Raw genomic sequence first — 24633 nt, 5'->3', positions numbered from 1 at the left:
GAATGGATTTCTATGCTGAGAATGGTGCCATCGCTATGGTAGTTCCCGTCACAGCACTGAAAGTTTAATGAGCAGGTGCCATGTTTAAAGGGCCTGCTGGGCACACTTTTCTTCAGAGAAAGCAAACTTTCAAAGTGGGAATTTATTTTCTCTGAACATATAGTAAAAGGCTCTGATGTACAGGCAGTGTTTCCCCTACACATAGGGGCCCATTAACATTTTCTTTCTCATTTCCTCCCTGCATCACATGGCAGACATGGGCAGCAAAAATGAGTAAAGGTCATCTGTGTCTCAATAGGCATGGGTGACTGTCACTGTGACCGAACAGTCCTGTGGTGGATGTAATGCTGGCTCAGGGAATGGCACGGCACCCTCTGCACTTGTGGAAGCTTCACCTATGGTAACCCAGTGGTTCCCTTGACTTTAAAAAGAGTGAGGGAACTGTGGGTTTGCAGAGTGAGGAGACATTTAGGTACACATGCATCAAACCAAATACCGGTCGCAAAGGGACAGATTCGAGAAACTGCCCCTTTGCTACAGGTATTTTTGCATTTGGGATGCATCATACCAAATGCAAAAATCGCAAATTAAGGAATCGCAAAATTTGCAATTACTTAAATTGCGATTGCATTTAAGGAATCGCAAATTGCGATTCCTTAAATGCAATGCCGAAAAGCAAAAAATATTGCGATTTCGCAATTAATAATCGCAAATTACCGTCAATCTAAAGTTGATGGTTATTTGCAATTTCTTTGAAAAATACACCAAAGTGCATTTTTCAAAGGCCCATGTTACACACACACATGTTCTTGGGGCATGTGTGTGTGCAACCTGTGGATAAATTGTATTTCAGGGGTGCACAGGGTGTCCTTTTGACACCCTTGCACCCTTGAAATTGCATGCACAATTTGCGAGTACCTAATGGGTACTTGCTAATTGCGCAAGCAATTCCCATTCATTCCTATGGGCCTCTAGGCCCATAGGAATTAATTGGAAGCAATTCCTTAATTGCGACTCGCAATTTGCAACTCTCAATTAAGGAATTTGTAGGAATCGCTATTTTAATTGCAATTCCTACATGCATAGCCAATAGTGAATCCTTAATTGCGATTCCTTAAAAATCGCAAATAAGGATTGGCTATTGGCTATTTTGATGCATGTGTATCCTAGATTCTAAATGATTTGTAAGCATCTTCCTCGAATCAGTTTTATTTTTACAGGACCAGATAAAAATTTGCATGAACTTTACTAGCTCTTACTTTTGATCTGCAATGGGGAAATATGACATTGTCTACCAAACGTTACTAAAGAAAATCATTTAAATAATTACTAATATAGTTACCCAGACCAACACACTACATTGGTAAAAATAGCTAGAACACAGTTTGATCTTGGGGGCATATGTATGAAAGCAAAAATTAGTCGCAAACGCTGCGATTCGCAAAAAACAGCGTTTGCGACTGATTTTTCGCTATTTCATATGTATGACACACTTCCAAACTGAAAAATAAGAAATCGCTAAATTAGCGATTTCTTAGGCTGCGAAACAAGAAAACTGCGAATTTCCCAGCGAATACCTAATTTGCGATTCCTTAGCGTTGCGAATATCGCTAACAAGAAATCGCTAGCTAAGAAATCGCAAACACATGTATGAAAAATTCGCAAATTGCGATTTCACGAAATTCGCTAATTAAGAAATCGCTATTAACACCAATTGCTTGCAGGTGGTAAACTGGTGCAAGGTACAAAAACCAGCCCACAATGCAACAAACACACCCACAATGGCTGCAATGTACGTGATAGCCAGGAGGCTGCGTATTCGGGCCCTTGCACACAGGAGAATGAGACAGGAACGTATCTTCAGGCTGCGCATCACCCTGTTACAGAACACTGAAGAGGAGATCTATGACAAGTACAGACTGCACCCACAGACCATAATGGACCTGATTGAGGAACTGAAACCCCACTTGGAGCACCCTACTCGCAGGACACAAACAATTCCCACACATGTGCAGGTCCTGTGCTCCCTGCACCTCCTCGCGTCAGGGAGTTTTCAACGGGTCATAGCGGAGGTTGGTGGGGTGTCACAGAGTGCACTTTCGCGCTTCTTCCATGCCTTCCTAGATGCAATGCTACTGAGGCTCCCACATCACATTTACTTCCCCACCACCCAACAGGCATTACAACAAACGATACTGGACTTCTACCAGATTGCACGTTTCCCCCACGTCATCGGCTGCATTGACGGGACCCATGTGGCCATCACACCCCCAGCAGAAACTGAATATGTCTACAGGAATCGGAAATGCTACCATTCCCTCAACATACAGATTGTGTGCAACGCTAAGTATCACATCACCGACATCGTAGCCAAATACCCCGGCAGTACACATGACTCCTTCATCTTCCGACACAGTGGAATACACAGACGTCTGAGTGCTGGAGAGTTTGGGGAGGGGTACCTGCTCGGTAAATACATTGCACACATCAATACATCCACTACATCAGTTGAGGGGGGGGACATTGACTCACCTATTGTGTTTTTTTCCATGCAGGTGACAGTGCCTATGCAGTGCGCGACTTCATCCTGACCCCATACCTGGATCCTGCAAATGCAAGTGAGAGGAGCTACAACAGGGCACACAGATCTACACGCTGTGTCATTGAGCGAACCTTCGGAATCCTGAAGAGCCGCTTCCGGTGCCTGCATAAGAGTGGAGGCGCACTGCAATACAGCCCTGAGACCTGCTGTAAAATCGTGGCAAGCTGTGCAATGCTACATAACATGGCAATGAGGAAAGGCACCACAATTGATGTGACCGATACAGACACATCGGATGACGAGCGCCCTGCTCCCCCTGCCAGACCAGCACCAGGAGTTGGGGCAGCTGCTGGACGCCAGAGACGGACTGAGATCACACAAAACTACTTTTAGGTGAGTATTGAGGAAATGAGACTACAAAGCCTGATGATGTGTCAAGTGTTTAATCACACTTAACATGAAAGAAATTGTAATTGTCCCCAGCACATGTTGTACACACAGTGCAGAGAAGGCACAAGAAATAGGGCAAACAGCCTTTTGCGGGTTAATGCACCCGTGTTGCAGTCAGTGTCCCCGCAGATGATCACCTCCGTCGGTGCCGTCCAGGGTGGTTGACCCCCATGGTGCGCCCTTGGCCTGCTACCTGTCTGCCACTGCGGCGTCTTTCACCTGGCAAGGTTGGAGTGATGCTGCTGCGACTCGATGTGTCCTCACTCTCAGCAGAGGCCATTAGTGCGCTGCCACCTGCATTGGCTGTCTGCAGCTGTTCCACAGCAGTGGTCACCTGCGCCAGCCCTCGCGCTATGTCCTGGCAGCAATGTGCCATGTCCACCTGCATGGTTACGCTTCTGCGTGTGAGTGCGCTGGTGGTGGTGCAGAGGCGGTTGACTGCCTTGGTATAATTGTGTAGCCGTGCATTGGCACGTCGTCCAGCCCTGTCATTGGCAGCTTGGGTGTCCCTCAAAGTGGCACAGAGCTCTCGTATTGCCGCTACCATGTTGCGATTGTCCTGATGTAGGCGGCCTAGCTGGCGATTCATTGACCGCATTGCCTTGCTTTGCAGACGCTGTTCCTGCAACATGCACTGTTCCAAGCCGGAGAACACGGTGCCTTCTCCTTCTGTTGCAGTGCTGCTCCTGGGCCTTGACCTGGAAATGGCCTGTTCCCTTTGCCTTGGTGTTGGTGCGTCATGACGGGGCATGTCTGTCACACCCTGACTCCCCTCTCTCCTGTCGGTGTCATCGCCTGTTGCTGGGACTTCATCCTCAAATGGAGGCAGTGGGGGCACATGTGCGCGCTTCCTGCGCTGAATTGGCTGCTGCTCTGTCTCATCGCTGGAGTCCGCAGGGTCTGCAGGCTCCTCTCCCTCAGCGCTGTCTTCTTGTGGCATGGCGTGTGCTGTGGATGTAAAGGGGACTATATGAGTTTGTGTTACTGTCTGCATGTGGCACTCAATAAAGTTACAAATCTTTGAAGGCTAACCTCTGACACATTTCTATTCAATGATCCCCAAAACACATATGTTGCATTTACTTGTGATGGTGTCATGGACACACAGTCAGACACAGTACTACGAGTACCATGATGCATTGCTGGGTGTGCTGTAAGACCTGGGCTGGATTGGCATGTTGGGAGTTAACTATGCGCATTTGGGGGAGTGTGCAAGGGATGGGGAGGAGTGCAGGGTGATTTGGCATGCATCTTACCTTGTCTGCTGGATGAGGGGTCGGAGCTGTCGATTGCAGCCACACCACCAACGCTCTCAGGCAGGAGGGTTGACTCCACGAGCTCCTCATGGGGGGTTGGCTGCTCTGCAGTGGATGGTCCTCCTCCAGTCTGAGTGGCATCCTTGAGTCTGGCTGCCACCCTCTCCTTGGACCTCTGGCGCATATCATACCACCGCTTGCGCAGCTCCTCGATGGTGCGTGTGGTGACTCCAACAGCATTCACCTTGCTCTGTATTTCCAGCCAGATTTTCCTCTTCCTGGCCTCTGGGACTTTGAGTGCCTTCTTCCCAAACAGGAGCTCATGGCTGCAGACCATCTCCTCAATGAGGACCTCCTGCTCCTTTTCTGAAAACTTGTGTTTTCTCTTTCTTTTTTCTGCATCTTTGCCCTGCTGGTTTTGTTTGGGATCCATTGCTGGTTGCTGTCTCCAGGAAAGCCTCCTCACACTCCACAAGCAGCCTCTGGGTGTGGCTCAGGTGAGCAGGTGCAGGCAATCACTACAGTTTCCTGTTTGTGATGTCATCAGCCTGCACCAGGCTTGCAGATTCCCGTTTTTGCGATTTCTTATTTAGCGAATTTCGCTATTAAGAAATCGCAATACGGGATTCTGCGAATTATTTGCGATTTTTAAGGAATCGCAAATGATTAGCGATTTATTTTATACATCCCGTTTAGCGAATCTGATTTTGCGAATCGCAAAATCTCGCAATTTGAGATTCGCTAACGGGGAGTTTGATACATATGCCCCTTGGTGCTCCAAGTAACATAAAATGAAATTTGAAGTTTGTTCCCTTTGTAGACTTGCTGAACACATTTGGAATACCCAAAAAAGGGCGGTTAAGCTATTTATCACAAAAGGAAATCCTGAGGAATATAAAAGATTACATAATTGATCCAAATTGAAGAATTATTTCCGACTTTTTGGTAAGGATGGGGATTCGAGCACATTATTATCAGAACAGAAAAAACTAACGTAAACTCCTTGCCAGCCTACTAATTTTGTTTGTACAACAGAAATTCTCTAAAATTGAATCTTTCATAGATTCACATGCTTGAATAAATCTCTGTAGTCAAGTTGGGTGTAGTATGGTAACTTTTAAATACAGCATAAGTTGAAATTATGCAAGCAGTGTCACTTTTAGCAGCACAACCACCTCATTAAAAACAATCCAAACTCCAGGCAATGAAGTGAGACTCCATTGGACTGCACTCTCTCCAGAGCCCGTCACCCATAAGATTTATACTGCATTCCATGTATGAAGGGAGCCTGTAAGTTCTTTCATCTATTTCTTCATATTGTCATGACAGGTGTTTCTAGTGAATTACTTCATCCTTCCAAGCACACTCTGTTCAAGGTTGGCTGCCTTAAAGGATTGAACGAGTGGGAAATTTGGTTTTTAATCTGGCAGATTCACTAAACAAGGTTTTATTTAGTCCATGTGGGAAGAACAGTTTTTAAGCTGAGGATCTGCACAAGGAATACAAAGATTGCATTCGTCCAAAATTTAAACCATAGGACTACAAAATATGCAGGAAGGTTTCTTCAAAAAACATCAATGATTGTGATGTCTTGAAAAGCAGGCATAGTCAAGTGACCCGCCCTCTTCATCCTCCCAAAGTGCTCCTTGTGTAGCCAGGTGCTCATCCACTAACCAATAAATCTCTAAAAAGCGTGCAAAACCATACCTTCATCCAAATATAAAGGTAAGATGGCCCACAAGAGTCTCTTCATGGAGGACTTGCTATTGTCTTCTATGGGGTACCCATTTTCCACCTCAAAAAAAGCCAGACAGGGACTGTAAAGCATCCTCTGAGGTGCCTGGGAAAGCCACCACCCATCAAAATCATTGTCCACAGCTTTTTCCATTTTAACAAAATTCTGTGGCTCTGTCCATCAATATTGGCAGCTTTTGAGTCCCTTTAGCAGTTTTTCCACCAACAGCTGTTACTGTCGAAAAGCCTTTTTCAATGCCCCAATTCACAATTTCTTCGACTAGTGCAGCTCAGGACAATTTGATCCTGTTGATGTCTCACACAGCAGCTCTGATGTTGACTATGCAAATGTCCTACGAATGACAACACTTTTATCATCAACAATGCCACCCAGAAAGGACTACCTCTAGTTTCCACTAATCTCTCTGCAGCTCCTCCAAAAATCCTGACACAGGAGGAATTTTGACTACAAGCCCTACCCAGCAGTCTTCTTAAGTCTCAAGAAGATGATGACGAGGATGCTGGTATGGGCCAAGATCAAGGTCATGAAGAGGATAATCTTCAACAATGTTAACTGGTTGAAGAAGATATGTGCTGTGGATATTGGCTGTGACTGAGATTATGCCAAGAACTACAGTATCCTTCACCTGATTAACGGGTTGTATGTCAAAATAACAATAACAAAGATATTATCTGACATAAGTATTGTGGCCTAAATATCCTCTACAAAAACATTGCTCCAAGAGGGGATGCCAGAGTACTTGGCCCCAAGATGGCTACACTCCTGTCAGTGCCTATGGTGAGACCCTGTTGGCCTTGAAACCCTCAACTGTTTCGCGATAAAGCGTGCACCACCAGTCTTGGTGGTTATGAGTGGAGAGAAATGGCACAAAAGGAGATAAAGACAGGGAAAAATGACCCAAAAAAAGCTAAACTCCATTCAAACCAAGCCTCTTCATTAGGGCCTCATCAGTGGAGAGAGCTGGTGGGTTGCATGAGGCCCATGATGATGCTGAGCACACGGACGTGAAAACACTTCTTCTGCACATGCAAAAGAGCCTAACATCGATGGATAACATACTAGACTTACCTCCATAGTGGGCAAGATGACAACCACGCTAAATAAGCAGATAAAGAGAATCACCACAGGGGATTCACGCATATCCACCTTGAAAGACAACACTAAAACCAACGAAAAGCTTTTGGACATGGCCAAGGCACTCAGCATTAATAAGGTAAAGAATTTGGAGGCCAGGTCCAGATGTAACAAATTGCTCCTGGTTCGCATTCCAGAATCTTCAAACATGGACAATATAGGGGACAATACTTATTCTCTCCTAAAGGCTCGTTTTAGGGCAGAAATGTTCTCACTGTGGTTCGCAGTGGGGCAGCCGTATCCATCGCTGGGGCCATGGCACCCACCTAGCATTGGCCCATACTATTCTCACATGACTATTCAACTACAGAGACCATTGCCAGGGCTCTGTGGTAGGCACTTGAGAAATAGCCACTGCCATATGAGATAAATTCCATCTCAATTATCCAGGACCTACCTCTTAAGCACATGTTACGACAGAGGAGACGCAAAAGAGGAGGCAAGGGCCATTTTTCTGAAAGGACAGGAAGAATCAGCGGGCATGAAAGATGGTGAATGGATGTGGCATCAGTGAGATTTAGACAAATACCAGGTGCTGTGATCCTCAAGTACAAAAGATATCCAATGCTCAACTCATTCCACCCTGAGCTTCAAAATTGTATCCTAGACATGACCTTTGACAGAGAGGCCGTATTCGGCTGGCATGTGCATGAGGCTCTCCAGACTATCAAGACTGCTATCGACACAGCCAGGTCTTTAAAGCATCACAGACAAAATCCCTTTTGGGCTGCTGAAGGTAGAGGGATATCCTCCTTTTGTGGTGGATTTTAACCGCAGCACTACCAACTCCAACAGCAGCAAGCACTATATTATTGCCAGGAGTACCACCCTCCAGCAGATTATAAGGCACTTGCTGCCACTATTGTACCAATCCTATGGGATATCCCTATTCCTAACACAAGAAAAAATGTGTGTTACATAGTCTACCCTAGATTCTTTCATTAATAGTCATGATTTACTTGTGTTAATAAGGCTCAATTGCCATCTCATTTACTCAAGGTAATTGGATTAATCAGGCTGTATGGTGAGCATAGGTTACACACATCATTCATGACTTTTTAGGGTGGACTGTGTATAACAAAGCATTTTCTTGAATTAGGTATAGAGATAGCCCATCGGATTGGGTCAATAGTGGTAAGAGGAAATTAATTTGGCCATAAGAGAGCACAGTGCGCTGCCCATAATTAAGACAGCTCAGACTTTTGGCCTGATTTATACTTAGGCAGACAGGATTTACTGTGTCAGGGCAATGGAGTAAAGAATTACGCCCACTGAATTTAGAGATGTCTACCGGCCAAAAGGACATCTCTTGCATTGCCATGAACTGCCATCAAGGCATTTCCTGTCAATGCATTGAAAGTTTGATGGACAACTCCGTCAAAATGATGGAGCCGTACGGCAAACATTCACTTTTTGTTTATTTTTATAAACAAAATCCTAAAGTGGGATTTTGCTTTCTTTCAAAACTAAAAAAAAGCAATGACCCCCTCGCCATGAGGGTTTTATCCCATGGCCTGGGTGTCATTATGCTATGTTCACTGTCCTTTACTCCTGTCTGTCACAGTGAAAACTTGCCAATTGTTTGCCCAGTCTAAATACGCTGAGAGGACAAATGGCAAAACCTCTGATGGCCCTCAGAGGTATATGTTGGTGGCGCAGATGGAATAGTATCTGCCGTCGACATAAATACAAAAAACAGAGTTGCACCACATGTAAACAAAAGAACAATGTTAACACATGAATATTTCCTAGTTAATAAAAATGATTCTCAGCTGATCCAGTGGTATTCTTCGTTTATTAGTGCTTCATGTAAATGTTCATAAAAAAACAGCCAACGCATTTCGTCCAACAGACAATGGACTTCTTCAGAGCAGAAAAATCACTGGCATCAATTGATGCCAGTCATATTGTCATTATATTAGATAATGTTTCCTACATGTAAGCCATTTCTGTTGGGACACCTGTATCAACAATGTTACTAGATGCCCACTTTGTGAACAAGATTCTCAAGTAGCCATCCAAGTGTCGAGCTCGGATTGTCAAATTAATAAGAACAAATCAATATGGAATGTCTACCTTATACTTGGCACTTCGAAGGGTGCTGTGAATGGAGAAATCACTCTGTAATTCGGTTACCGGTGTAAATCAAACATACCGAAGGTCCACCCAACACCAAATAAGGCAGGTGGACCTTCAGTTTGGCGGAGAGGGTGCTCCATCACCTTTGCGATGGAGTACCATCTCCTCCAAACTCTAATTCAGGTCCTTTATTAGGTAAGGATACATGCTACCATTAGTAGCACAATGCGACAAATGAAAATGATTTTATATAATGACAGATATTCACTTGCACTAAAGATTGGTTGATATGGAGTGGTAACAGAAGTGGGCATTTAATACTGTGGATACAAGAGTGGATGAAGTATTAACTAGGTAGGCATGGAATTCTAATGGAATGGTGTTTCATGTAACCGTTTTCTAATGAAATGTGAGTTGTTGTTAGGGTATTAAATTTACAATAGGAATTGTAACACACATCCCAAATACACCTTTTTGGAGTAATAATATCAATGTTTTATTTGTCAAATGAGAATAGAATACAATTAGTTTTACAGATGTTGATTCCTCCCCTTCAAATATGACTCATAAGTAGTAGAAGAATACAAAAAAAGCAATATGAAATGCTATCTGATGTGTCCTGGTGAATGAATCGACTCCAAGTTAAATCCAATAGTGTTTTCTAAAAGGTGCCTCTTTTTCTGATATATCTGTATGGTACATAGGTATATTTGATTGAAATATTTATGCAGTTACAAGGAATGCATTGTCTTGTAAATAGGTTTGAATAAACAATGGTTTGATTGTGATTGGATGTTTTCTTTTTATTTGGCGACCCTAAGGAAGTGCCCTCAAGCGGAACAAAACACGTTAGCTGTAGTTTTAATGTTCTATAATAGGGCGAATAAATTAACTTTTTAAATGAAAAAATCAAGTGACAGAATTTCAATATTGACTGTCATATACATTTTTGAAGGAGTGCTTGACCTCACAATATTCTAGCTTTGACAACAGAGTGTGTCTATGATGTAACCTTGAATTTGCATGAGTAGCGAAAAAACAGGTTCGTTATAAAGAAATAATCTTTTTTCCACCCTGCTTGAATAACATTAGGTATGCTTCCAGTTACAGACAAATACTATTCCTTCAGTCCATGAAATTAACATGTTAACACTATTTCAATGAAACTGGCTCCTCTATGAGTGCCTGAAGACAAACAATCAATTGCTTAGCATTCAATTGTGAATAAGATGTAGAGAAAAAAGAATTACTTGCAGGTATACAATCTAACATATCGCTTTTTTAGACATCCAATGAAACACACCAAAGACAACTATTTCTTAGTTAAATGTAACTTTAACTCTTTCACTATATGCTGTCACATATACACCTTCATTAACAAAAGACATAAATAGAGTGACTTTCGTGAGTCAAGTGATATAGAGTGACAAGGTGGTGTCATAATGGAATATACAAAACATACAAATGACACACATATATACAACATATGAGTCAATAATGGCCTGTCCTTTCACAATTTAATCCATGTTTTCACAACAACCCCCAAAAATTCTTATTTCTGGCCTTGGGGTGAGGAAACTTATGGACATCTGCTTGATAAAAAGCATTGACGTTTCGACCCAGAGGTATGTGCAAGTCAACATCAACAAGCGTTAAAGCGGATCTTCCTCAGGGCTGAAAACACAGGAGTGGACAGCCTATTGGGGCAAAATGATTTCGACATGAGTCTGGTGTGTTTCCAGAAATAAAAATTATATACGGTGGACATAGTGAATTTGGACTCACCGAATCACCATAGAACATGTCTTGTAGTTGTAAAAGACAAGGGTAGCATCAATCAGCAATAATGGCACACATAAATATATAGAGTCCACCATCTGGTTAGAATCTAGAACAAAAATAATGTGTGGGGAGATTTAGAGTCTTTTAAACTTAAGCACATAAGAATACACACAGCTTCTAGAGTGCGTGGCCTACCTTCACTCAGGTAGAGTAGAGAGCGCAAGATGAGTAAAGTGATTTTAGTTATGAAATCCACAATGCAGTTGGAATCTGAAATCAAAGAATTGAGGAGTAAATAAGAACCCTTCAATTGGAATGCTTGCTTAAAAATCACATCAACTAATGTAGAGCGTGACTCATCTCTACTGTGCTATTTCAAGGAATGCAAGCTTAGGACTCGAGACGAGTGCTTGAATTAATTTTAAAGGAGTTCTTCAAAAGAATCAAACAGACGTTTGGAATCTAAAAACAAAGGATGCTGAAGCGATTTAGACACTGACAGGCAAGCCAGTATTCAAAAAGTACATGCAGTTCAAGGGCGCGTGTCTTACCTTCACTCAAGATCTGCAATGAATACGGAGACCGCGGGATGGGTGCATGCGCGGTCAATTGTACTGGTATTTGACAACTGGATGTAGTGCAGGGACGCATGTAGCATCCGCAGCATCTGATCTAGACGTCTGTTGAACTCAGCGTGCACGTCGATTTGCAGCAGCTTAATGTCAGCGCACGTAAAAACAGACAAGGCAACTAATTGAAAAAGGGGCAGCAGTAACTCATAGCTGCTAATGGGAATTAATATGAGGTCACACATCCTAAACACGCTGTCCGGACTCATACAAGCACATGATACATAATTGCTTGATTGCATATTGACATTAATTAACTACGTTGTCAATGCTAATTCAGAAAAAATAATAACATGCTCACATAATCGCATGTAGGCATCACTTTGAATAGTTTTACATATTTAAGAGCATGCATCGTACCATATTATGTTTCATGATACAACTCATTCAAACACATGCTTGATGCTACCCTTGTCTTTTACCACTACAAGACTTGTTCTGTGGTGATTCGGTGAGTTCAAATTCTCTATGGCCTCCTCATATCATTTTTATTTTTGGAAACACACCAAACTAATGTCGAAATAATTTTGATCTATATAGGCTGTGCAGCTCCTGTGTTTTAAGTCCTGAGAAAGACCCGCTATGACGCTTGTTGACTTGTGCATAGCTCTGGGTCGAAACGTCAAAGTTTTTTATCACGCCCACGTCCATCAGTTTCTTCACCCCAAGGCCAGAAAGAAGAATATTTTTGGGTTGTTGTGAAAACATGGATTAAATTGTGAAAGGACAGGACATTATTGACTCATATGTTGTATATATGTGTGTCATTTGTATGTTTGTGTATTTCACTTACGACACCACCTTGTCACTCTATTTCACTTGACTCACGAAAGTCACTCTATTTATGTATTTTGTTAATGAAGTTGTATATGTGACAGCCATATACTGAAAGAGTAAAAGTTACATTTAATTGAGGAATAGTTTTCTTTGGTGTTTCATTGGATGTCTAAAAAGGGGATATGTTAGACTGTATACCTGCAAATAATTATTTCCCCCGCATCTTATTCATCATTGAATGCTAAGCAATTGTTTTTTTTCCCACCAAACCAACTGCAGATTGTATTATTAATACCCAGGTTCTGAGGGACATAGGGTTACCCCATTACCACTAACGAAGACAACAATCAACAGTCGAAAGGTGACCAGTTAACCTTTGCATAGTGCCTGGCATGGTGTTGAATTATGTCCTTGTTTTCCCCAAAATAATATTAGTTTGAGTTTGAAACATATTCTGTTAAAATCTGCAAACTATGGAGTTGTTAATGACTTATGAGGCATTTGCGACAAATTCATATGTACACATAAAATACAGCAGAATTACGTAATTCCAATGTCCCATGAAGACTGATGTGCCGTCTTCTCTAATGAGTGAAAATAGACATCCAGTTGTATTTCATCCTAGTGGTGGCTTCTTACGTTTATGACCATTACTGAGTCACAGGGATAGACCACACTGACTGATTCTTTGACTTTAACATCAAGAGAATTTGATGAGGACTTTCACAAATTTAAATTCTAGCATTATTGTTTTTTTAAACAAGGTTTTCCCGAAGATATGCTACATTAGATTGTTAGAAGATTGGTATTTCAGATTTGTTCATCTTTTTCTGATACGGTTCATTGTAGTAAAATAACTATTTCTGGTTACCATAGTCAAGAACAGCTTGTATGTTTAAACTAAGGGTACCTGATGAGAGCCGGGTCATTGGCAATGATGCTGACTTGCCCTCCCATCTCCTTCAGCTCCTTGGAGAAGTTCTCCTTTAGGAAGAAAAATTATTATGAGTAAATAAAAAGGATGCCAGACTTAGCAACAAAAGAGGAAGATTTCCAGTGTTGTAGTGGTATTTGTATTATATGGATAATTCTCAAATAGGAATCATTTATATAGTATAGGAATAATGCAATATAAGATATACAAGTCAATGTACTATGATACTATACTTTTATGGTGATGTGCCAAACAAGAAATGATAGGAATTGACCAAAGTATCTCATAGTCTATCTAGCTATGAAGGGTTTACAATAGACAAGACATGAACTCAGACTTAGTTTGCATGATGTGAGCAATAGCACACATTTGTGATTATCCATGATGATCTAGTTTTAGATGTAGAGAAGTAAGGAAAGCACAGCCATACTCTTCCAGGCACAAGTATGATGGAATGACATAGTACCCTTGTATAAAGCCTTGCTCTCCCGTACTACAGGAGTAATGCTGGGAAGAGGATGTGATTGTGCAACATCTCTATGCCTATTGGTTGGTGGAATGAAAACGTTACGTACCTGTAACAATGCATCTCTAGTGCCAGTATCCTGCATGGGTTCCATGCTGTTCGACTATCATTCAAGACTGGGGAAGAATCTAAAAGTGTTATTTTCTTTCATTCCTTAGAGATAAAGGGCCAGATAACAGGTTGGTTCGTAAAATTCTTTAAATCGTAGTGGGTTGTAATCTGACCTATCTCATGAATATTAATGAGGTGGGTCGCAAATTATGACTAATTATGACTGGAGGCCATCACAGGTCTGGGAGCCTGCTGGGGTCAGCAGACCACCATGCCTGTGATTGTTTTTAAATAATGAAAACAGGGGTGTGTTTAAAAAAAAACTTTTTTAAAAAAAAGAAAAGTTATTAAGAGTTGGCAGTTTTCCCATGGATCGCTGCCTACACTTAAACAAACCTACAAACGTTTTTTTTATATTCACAGAGGGGTTCCAAGAGGGACTTAGAATGGGATTAGTGCATAGAAGGAAACATTTTTATGGTGGAATTGCACCTTGGGCCATAGAAAATTTCATGGACCTCTATAGATTAGGAACCTGCACCCTGCAAGTCTTTTTGACGGGTATGTGACTAAGCCCTATATCTAACAAGGTTGCCCCACCCTGTTCTGAGGAAGACCCGCAAGGCCGAGGCTCGAACTACCCTTGTGGCCACAAGACGGGTCGAAACGTCGACGCCCCTTTAATCAGCCTCGACCCCACACTCTTTCCCATAAACGTGCCACGCAAGAATGTATTATTGCGTTAATTAAAATTGTAATTGAATTGAATTTTACTGTAAACGTGGCCAGGCGAGATAGGATGGTGAATTACAACTGGTCCATGTGTTTAAAATTATTAATCTTCTTTTTCCTATGTCACCACTCTGAAGTTCTTTTCACATCTCTCTACACTTGAGCACCACTCTTTATGCACGGTCCACCTGGAGCAACCTTCTATATTTAATGATAAATGTACATTATTCAGAAAATGTTCTTGAACCGTACACCAATGGCATAAGAATAAAATGCATGGTGAATTGAGTTATGGGTCATTGCACGTCTTTTTCATTTTTGAATAAGGTATTTAATACTATGAGCAGGTGCGCTGCGCCTGAGTATGCTCATGAAAATTGTTACTAAATACACCCTAATAGGGAGTTGATTTATGTCTTTCAAAAAAAAGGTCTAGGACACTGTCTTTTGCATTATACTGTACCCAGGTCCACGACCAAATTAGGTTACCCCATTTTTTGTAATGGCCCAAACCCTTAGGCTGTCAGTTTACGGTACCACTGTATGGATCGGTGAAAAAGGATTATTTTCCGCTAAGGCAAAAAGTGTGCCCATTTGTATAAGCTGTTCAAACCTGTATTTATGATTCATCCATCTGAAGGCTTTACTAATAGGGAAAACACTGAGGATATCGAGTGAGCTGTGACCTCAGCTTGCATTACTGATAGTGGTTTCTTTATAAAAACATGTAGAAAGGATTGCAAAATGTAACAACCTCTGGCTATTTGTAATACTCTCTGAATACTCCCTGATTAAATGCAAAAAATGCATAAGCATAAATGTAAAATTGGTGATTGTTTGCTTTCAAAATATAATGCACCCAAAGTAATTTGCAGCTTGAAAAGGTGTTTTTTTTTTTTAAAACTATTGTGCAACTTTAAATATCATTTCTCTGAGGCATCATTTAGTAAAATGTGTTTGATGCATGACAATTTATAAACCAATTTGGGCATCGTCATGGGCAACATACAAATAAATGAAAGCCCCGATTCTTAAAGAAAGACGCAAAAGTGGACCAATGAGTATATGTCCTTGTATTGATGCAAATGTATGCCTTTAAGGCATTCACAGGAGTTTACAGAATTAGGTCCTGGAAACTGCACTCCTAGCGAACCTTTGGTTACAAAATCTACTATGGGTAGTACAGATTCACCTTCTATATGCCCTTTTCTCTCCCTGGAAAATATTTAACTTCTGCCCTTGTCAGGAGTACATTTATAACCCTTTGTAGTGTGGAGAGAGATTGGAGAGGAGTTCGTGAATACCCCTAAACATGTTAGTTTGTGGGTGTGCACAAATTCACAGGGCGTTCTAAAGCTTTGTTCAGACAACCAAGGTGAACATACAAATTGTGCCATATGGAAACAGCAGTAGTTTATATCTTAACACCGCAGGAATGAACAGTACCTCATATCCCACAAGGTATCCTTGGCATTGTCTGTTTATATGAAGCTATATGATTATTGATCATTGTTTGTGTAATTTTCAAAAAATAAATGAAGAATTAAGATACAAAAAGAGGTAATTTACACCACATCTTCTTGATTTCCCCAGTTCATTTACAGATACAGCCTACATCTGCAGAAACAGCCTGCCTGAAGGCCAGCTGCCACAGAATCTCCATGCCTGTGGCATTGCTTGGCCTGCCCTGTTTAACACCAGTTCTTCAATGTTGATTTTTCATGATCACCGCTGCCATTCATGACATCGCGGATGTGAAAAGAATAAAAGGTAAAAAACGTCTCCCATTCACTGGGATAACATTTCTCAGTCATAGACATTATGTTTTTGATTTACAGAAACAAACGCCATACTGGGGTTTCGTTAAATATGCACCTGCCATGTCAGTGAAGCACTTTTGGTGAAAACCCCAAATGTAGCGGAGGTGGGCCATCTGCCAACCTGCAATATGGTGGTCCACCAGCTGACTTCTAAATGAATTTAGTAGTTTAACAATGGGAGGAAAACATTATCAAGCCGTCCTATTGGTTGCCATTCAGACAATCAATCAAATGTACTTTATTTGTTTTGAAATAAGTAAACCATAGAAGACAATAGGACAGTGGAACATCATTAAAACACAAATTAATTGATAAAAAACACAGAATAAAATGTAATACTAAGGGCCCGATTACGACCTTAGGTTGGAGGCATTACAACCGAGGTCGTCAGTTTTAATTCTGACCGGCTGATTTTAATACAGCTGGTCTGAATTCAAACCGGACGGTCAATCCGGCTGACTTCCGATGGGGTCCAGGAGCCCGTCTGCCATTTGGAGCCTAGCCCGTAGTCCAAATGGAAGGCGTTTCCGCCTTCTGGATTAGGATGCATGGTTTCCGGCAGGGTTTCCATGCTGACCTCTCCGACATGGAAACCCTGTCAGAAGACGTGTTTTGGGGCCCCTAGGAGGGCCCCCTTCTTATTTTGGCCACCGGTTGGAGGCTGAGGGGGGCTCCATAGATGCCCTCTTGTTGATTCCTGCACCTTGTGGCAGACACCTCAAGGTGCCTGCCACGGGGGTGCAGGGATGAACACAGACTCCCATTCCTCCATGGGAGCTTGTGTTACGGCCGGTTTATGGCCGTAACACGAGCTCCTATAGAGGAATGGGAGTATGCGACCCCACCATGTACGGTCGCATTGAGACTTCGGGGTCTAGATCGCCGACCTGAGGTCGGTCGGTCGGTCCCGTTTCCACGAAGTCTGACCGACATTGATACAAGCCCCTAGGTGTCTCAGACAGCAAAACAAATTAATAGCAACATGGCACCTAATGTCATTCTGTAATCGTTGTATTCCTCCTTCTAACCGCACTATTTAAAAACCAGGCAACATGATAACAGGTTCTAGCATTCGGCAACATCTGTACATGTAAAAGAGCAGGCCTAACTTGTTTTAAAATTTGATTGACAAATACTAGCTTTAAAAACCTCTTATGTAAATGAGAGTAAAAAGAGCATAAAAATACAAAGTGCATAGTGGCTTGAACAGATGTACCATAACACAGACATGGACTACCACTACCTCTATCACTGACCCAACCCTTTGGGACTTGTAGTAGTTGGTGGTGTTTTTGATTATATCTAAAGCGGGTTAGTAAAAAACAGTGGGCATTTGACATCTATTAATTTAAATGTGGTTCCATAGAGAGAGTAGTTTGCACCAAGACGTAAGATCTGACTGAAGTCATGGGCAAGGCACTAGATTCCCTTTCCTCCCTCCTCAAAGACAAAAGGGTTTTCTTAGTAAAGTTATGTCCTCCTTCTTTTTTTTTTTTTTTTTTTTTTTTGGAAAACCTTTATTAGCACAGTTGCATCATCTTATTATGTACATGCACCATCCTTTTTGTCAAAGACGCTATGCAATAGATTATTGCTTTTCAAACAATATGACACAGCCATTCAGCAGACAACCCGGGGGTCCGGCGGCGTTGTACGTGGTGACACTGCCGTAGTCCTTGGGCGCGTACCGGAGTAAGTGGTAGGTCTATTTTGTTGTTTGTGTGTGCTTAGTGCTCCTGATTCGCAGCGCTGGCAGCAGGGTCGGCGCCGCGCCTCAGCCCGCGCCTCAGCCACCGCCCAGGCCCCCTTGGAAGTTACGCAGAGCATCATTAAGAGTCTCAAACTTAGGGGCCCCTAGTCAGCTCAGCACCAAGGGTTATGAACTCAAACAGGGTCAAGGGGGGAGGGGGGGGAGATCATTTGGCGCCAGTGCAGAGGGGTCAGCAGTCGCCTATCGGGGCACAGCAGGGTTGTGTACCGTGCGCGGGAGATAGCAGCGGGGAAGGGGGGGGGGGCCGAGGGTCCCCTGGGCCGGTCGAGAGTCCAAAGCGTGTTATGTCCTCCTTCTTAATAGAATCAGGGTTGTGGAACAAGTCTGGTCAAACTAATTAGTGGAAACTGCCCTTGACATAGTTGAGCCATGGGATTTCGAGGGCATAATCCAGACTTGAACCATCTTTAATGATGGATCTAATCAATGAAAGCCCATTCCTAAGCCAGACAGATAGCCACATAATTAAAGGACACATTTGAATCAAGTCTGAAATATAACCCAGCGCTAATTCTTCATAAACATTGTACGTGGGCACAATTTTGGGCAGAATTGATAAAAGTATTCCACAATAATAATGTGTTTTTTTCCTGTAGTTTGTGACTGGTATATTATGGGTAGGACATCGTTACAGTGGATTGTGGGTTTTCAAAGCACTGCTATTCCTGAAGTATTAACCCCAAGGAAGGGTGTATCTGTCATCAAAATGAAGGGCATATTTTACTCAGCATCAATGCATCCATATATGTATGATGAAAGAGAGATACATCGACAAAACTTTATTCTAAAAAAAGGCATATATGCTTTTCAAGAAGGCAACTACAAACAGTTATGACAGTTCCCATCTGACTATTGGCAGAATAAAAGGGAGACTTTCTTGGCATCGTGTGCGCTGCTATTATGCAAACTGGATGGCTGGGTGTATCTAGGCCTGTAGATCCATTTCGGTAACATTTGGGCTTATAACTTGAATGCTAGCAGGTATGATCGAGCAGCATTTGCAAAGTGCCCCCCACGTTTGAGGCTATGTTCTAAATGCTGTTCTAAAAGCTGATTGTCACCTATTCATGTAATATAGTCAGGCAACTTGATATAGCAAAATGAAGCAATTCAGTGAAGATTATGCAAAAAGGTCTGTGCAAAAGCAAGCAGTGATATCTTCTACTTACAATAAAGGATGAAGAGGGCCACTGGGATCCAGACACTGTTAGTTCATATAATTCTTCTCTTAAAAAAGATATGAAAACATGTTATTATTTCAAAGGAGTTTATTGCGTTCACAGCAACAATGTTTGTGGCAATAACGACGTGTTCTAATTAGCTTACAATAGTTTATACTTTGTTTTTGATAAGGCAAAAGTTTCTTCATGCTTCACGTACATAAGTAGATCACATACAGTATTGGAAACAACAGTTTAACAGAAAACTGGTACCGATATACACTATTCCATTCTCTCTCTCTCGCTCCCCCCCCCCCCCCAACCCCTCTACAGTGCCAGTGGAATCCTTCACTTACCACTTCTGTGTGCCTCACAAAACAAACTTCTTATGACACAATTAACTTCCCAAGTAGTTTCTGAAGCAGTTTAGATAGTTTCATGGGTCCTTACTCTCTTAAGAGATAATTGCAACCCTGTGAACTGGCCCTTGGCTTCAGTTGGTCCTATATCTGCTCAGTCCACTTTGATTTTAGATGAAGCCAGGGATGCAAAGGCAGTGCCAAAGGGTCATAAGGGGCAAACCCAGGAGATGTTGATGCAACCCCTGTGACCCTCTATGATGTCTATTCAGTCACCTAGTTATGGTAATCACCTTTTGGATAAATTGCAATGGCACTATACCACTTTTCTGGAGCAGGGTGTAGGATCCTGAAAACATAGTGCTTGAATATGTTTTACTGTCAAGACAGAAGTTATAGCTACAGGGGAAGCAGCTTTCCATGAAGATGCTGGTGTCAATATGTATGCATGGGCTTTAAAGGAGGGACTTGTCAATTTTGAGAGGACCATATTGAGATCCCAAAGAGAAGGTCTCCTTCCCATGAGAACCCACTTTGATAGCCTCAAAAATGCCCTTAGTTGGTGAGACACTGAAGAGGGATGTCTGAGAAGGTCTTTTTATAATAAGCCATGACAGCTGGCAGGTAATTTTTAATTTTAGGATTTCAATAAAGAGTCCTAAAATGGAGAACTAGGATAACAAGTGGGTAGCTTTTTCTTCTAGAGCACTCATATCCTCGCAGAAACCTTCGATGGCAATGTTCAGAAGAGCAGCATTGTGGCTAAAGGGCTCCTTCCTGTTTGAAAACCCCACCCACCACTAGCCATTTCAGTCTAGTCCGCTTAAACCGCATTCTATCATCTATTGGCACGTTCTAACAATGTCTTATAGAGCAGAAGAAACAGAATGTAGGATGGTCCTTTTTTGAAGAGAGCACAGCCATTTACTTCTACATGGCAGGGAAGCAAGTCCACTTGAACCACTCCCCTTGTCATCTGCCAGCTAACAACTTTAAAGCTGTGGGCTACCAAATGACAGGTGAGCGGTTAAAGGAGTAAAGGCAAGGTGTGAATGCTGCAATGATTCCCTGAAGCTGGGTCAGGTGCAAAATTTTCAATATCTCGTAGCAAAGTATAATCTAGTTTTTTAATTGCAGATTTGATCTTTTTTGGGGCCGAATTACTTAGTGAATTCAAATTTAATAATTATCGCCACCACTATATTCACGACCCAAATTAAGGTTTAATTTATATTTATCCTTAGGTGACATGGGTCCTGCAGCAAGGCTGTCTGAGGTCTATGCAGCTATGTAAATAGCATGATACTCAGGCTGAGTAACTTGTATTTTGCGGATGGTTAATGACTGTCCTATGTAAGTCCGTACCATTTAATCCTTTACAACTACAGTATTGGTCATAAAGTACTAATATATGTCCTTGGGAATTGTCTGTAAATGTGTAACTCCTTTCTAACCATGTGGGTCTGTGACTCAAGGACTCACAATGTCTGTATTGTAATTCACATTGATAATTACAGCTTGCAGTACATTACATGTTGATTTTTTCCCCTTCGCACAGCATACCACGTTGTGTAGCACATGTTTTGCACTGAGAATAGAGAAACCCCAATAGCTAACTCGGACCTTTTTTAGTTAGAATGTAGAATCTGACTTAAAAATAAGTAAAATTAGATCAAATGTACCTTGGACTCAACTCAAAAGCCCGTATAATCACACCAGCTATGAACTTAAGAATAGGGTAGCTGTCTCTCACGTAATCATGCAACATGTGTCACAATATCCCCAAAGTTGAAGTTTCCCGATCATGTGGATGCTATCTGCCTGACATGTATGCAATGCTCCCTAAGCAAGCAAGAAGTTAGCAAATATGTTAGTCTCTAAACCAGGAATGGCCTGTGCAGGTAAGAGCGTTGGGGTGGGGTGGGGAGGGAGTCGACAGACGATGATGAGGGAAAATTAAATTTAAAAAAAAGAAAACCACTTACCTTGCACTCGCCATATCGCTGAGTCGGCGATGCAGTGAGTGCCAGGTAAGTGGGTTCCTTTTTTTAAAATTTCATTTTCCTTTGTCTATGTCTGTCGATTACCTCCCAAACCTGCTCCACCGCTCTTACCTGCAGAGGCCGCTCTACTGCTCCAAACAACCTGCAAATAGCACCCTTCTCCGTTAGCAATGTGAAGGAACTGTGAGCAACTGTGGCCCCTACAAGGTTAAAGATAAGTGTTAGACCTGGCACCTTGGTGTGCATCTCCCTTCCATTTTTTGCTGTTGCCTCTTGTGTTTTTGCTGGTTATAGATGCTTTGGGCACTGTGCCACTGCTGTCCAGTGCCACAGTGCAAGAGCTCCCTATGGTAAATTGATGTATGGATTAGTGACTCCATGATTGGCTGGTTTGGTTTACTTGTCAGACCCTAGTACAGTGCACTGACTGTGCCCAGGGCTTGTAAACCAAATACTGCTGGTGTGCTTGCAGCACTGGTTGTGCCACCCACAGAAGCAGCCTGTAAAAGTGTGTCTCAGGTCTGCCATTGCAGAGACTGTGTGCAGTCTGGTACTGCCATGCTGACTGGGCAAGTGCACCCACTTGCCAGTTCCTAAACCTTCCCTTTTCTTCATATCAGACACCCCTATGGTAGGCCCGAGGGAAGGGTGCATTGTAAGTATAAGGTAGGACAATCCCTGTTGTGTGTGGCATGTCCTAATAGTGAATTACAGCCATTTTCGTTTTCACTATTTCAAGGCTAACTGTTCCCCATAGGCCAGAATGGGCAGTTTGATTATTACATTTTATAATCCTAACTGACTCAGGGAACTAGGTAGAAATTCGAGTTTAGTATGCCTGAACTCAGAATGATAAAATGCATATTTTAGTGAAGTTGGTTTTAACATTCTGTGTTTGAAAATACCACTTTTAGAAAGTAGGTATTTTCTTGTCTAACCATCCAAGCCTGCCTCTGCTAGGTTGTGTATTCCTTGTCTGGAGTTTGAGTGACAGGGGCTGGGGGATTTCAGAGACAGGGTGAGTCAGCACAGGGCTGAATAGAGAGATCTGCATGTAGATGGGTGGGAGGAGTTGCACCTGGGACCTAAATAGGGCTGTGCCTTCCCTCCACAATGCTGGCTTCACTTCCTGTGGTGCGCCTGATGTCCCTGGCCTGCTTTGTGAAAGGAAAGAAGGAGTCTTGTCAACAAAGTGCTCCAGGACTGACCAGAACTGGTTTGGACTAGGCAAAGGCCTCTCTGCCTTCAGAAAACAAAGAGAAACTGTGTATAAAAAGGGGGACCCAGACCCCAGAACTTGAGATCACTTTTGGGAAACAAGAAGAAACCTTTGCTGAGGAGAGGAACCAGAGAGACTGAGGAGAGACTATCCCTAAGCTGAAGTGCTGCTTGGGGGATTGGCCTGCAGTGGTTGCCTGACTGCCAAAGAAAGGAGAGAGGAACTTTGTGTGTACTTTCATCAACTTGTGAAGGATCTCCAAGGGCTTGAGAAAGAGCTTGCCTCCTACTGAAGTCTCAGGGACAACAGACTTCACCCACCAGCTCCCCATGAGTTCTTTGGAAGTGCCTGCAGTTGTGTTGGGCTTTCTGAGGGACTGCGTGTCGCAAGGAGCTGGAAGCGCAACGCACGAAGAAGAAGCGTGTCGCAGAACTGCCACTGTTGCTTCACAACGCGAAAGCGCCTCACATTGCAGGAGAAGAGGATCGGCGTCGCACCAGATGCCGCCGCATCTTCGGAGAAGCGTGTCGCAGCCGCAGCTGCTGTTGTCGCATCGCTGGGAAAGCGTGTCGCCGCTGCAGTTGTCGCATCATTGTCGAAGTGCCTCGCATCGCCGGAGAGGAGGCTCAACGTCGCATCAGACGCCACCGCATCACCGCGAAGTGTGTCGCAGGACCTGTCGCGGCTCAGAAGTATCGTTGAGTCGCCGCACGGCCGTCGGGCAGGCACGCATCGTGTCGTATCAAGAAGAAGACGCCAAGTTTGTTGCATTGCACCAGATCTTCATCGCATCACGGCATTGCGGGCCACATCGCAATGGAAGCGCAGTAAGAAACCGACGCATCACCTGCCCGCGCAGAGAAGAACCGACGCATCCCCTATGCATCAGTAGGGACCTGACGCATCACCGTTCTTGCGTGTAAGGAACCGACGCATCACCATCCCTGCAACACTCGTTGTATAGCGTTGCGCATCCTAAGGTACATTAAACTCAAAGTGTTGCATTTTACATCTAAAGAGAATTAAGCTAATTCTACCATTTTTAAAGTACTGTATTGTGGATTTTTGTTGTTTGTGGTCTTGTGTTAAGTCTATATAAAAGATACTTATTTTTAATATACAACTTGTGTGGTGTCCATCTGTAGTGTTGTCACTGGGTTACTGTATTTGTTCACAAATGCTTTACACACTGCCTCTGAGATAAGCCTGTCTGCTCGTGCCAAGCTACCAAGGGGGTGAGCAGGGGTTATTTTAGGAGTGTGCCCCCTTACCCTGACTAGACGCAAGGGTACCTACTTGGTCAAAGGTACCTACCTCTGCCAACTAGAGACCCTCAAATCTAACAACCCGTTTATATTATAAGTTGGGCTCCCGGTTTTATGGTATTTATTTTTTTAACATTTCCGTCTGTATTTATCAATATTTATTTTTTGCCCATCTGATTGGTATTTATCCATATTATTTTGTGTTTTGAGAATAAATGAAGCCGTAAAATGGTATATTTCAATTATTTTAATTATATAACTATTGAATGTGCACTCATACATGGATGCATGTCACCATTTAGCAAATTGAACAGCCACATATAATCACAAAACTACACTCGCAGGTACATATTAGCGCTATACTACAAATATATGTTAACATATGCCT

The 24633-nt window shown here is 42.6% G+C and overlaps 1 protein-coding gene across 1 annotated transcript in view; it reads right to left on the bottom strand.

Moving 5' to 3' along the window:
• LOC146868554 (epithelial sodium channel subunit gamma-like) overlaps positions 1-24633 on the bottom strand; it is a 211230-nt gene that overhangs the window by 54541 nt on the left and 132056 nt on the right. The window contains exons 8-9 of the mRNA XM_085611221.1: positions 19409-19466; positions 13316-13389 (exon numbers count right to left, since the gene is read on the bottom strand). Coding sequence (XP_085467347.1) covers positions 13316-13389; positions 19409-19466 — 132 coding nt within the window. The remainder of the gene's footprint in view (positions 1-13315; positions 13390-19408; positions 19467-24633) is intronic.

The sequence above is a fragment of the Triturus cristatus genome, chromosome 1_2 (genome assembly GCF_964204655.1).
Source record: "Triturus cristatus chromosome 1_2, aTriCri1.1, whole genome shotgun sequence".
NCBI lineage: Eukaryota > Metazoa > Chordata > Amphibia > Caudata > Salamandridae > Triturus > Triturus cristatus.
Note: the sequence above shows the minus strand (reverse complement) of the source record. Positions and strands in the feature narration are given on the sequence as shown.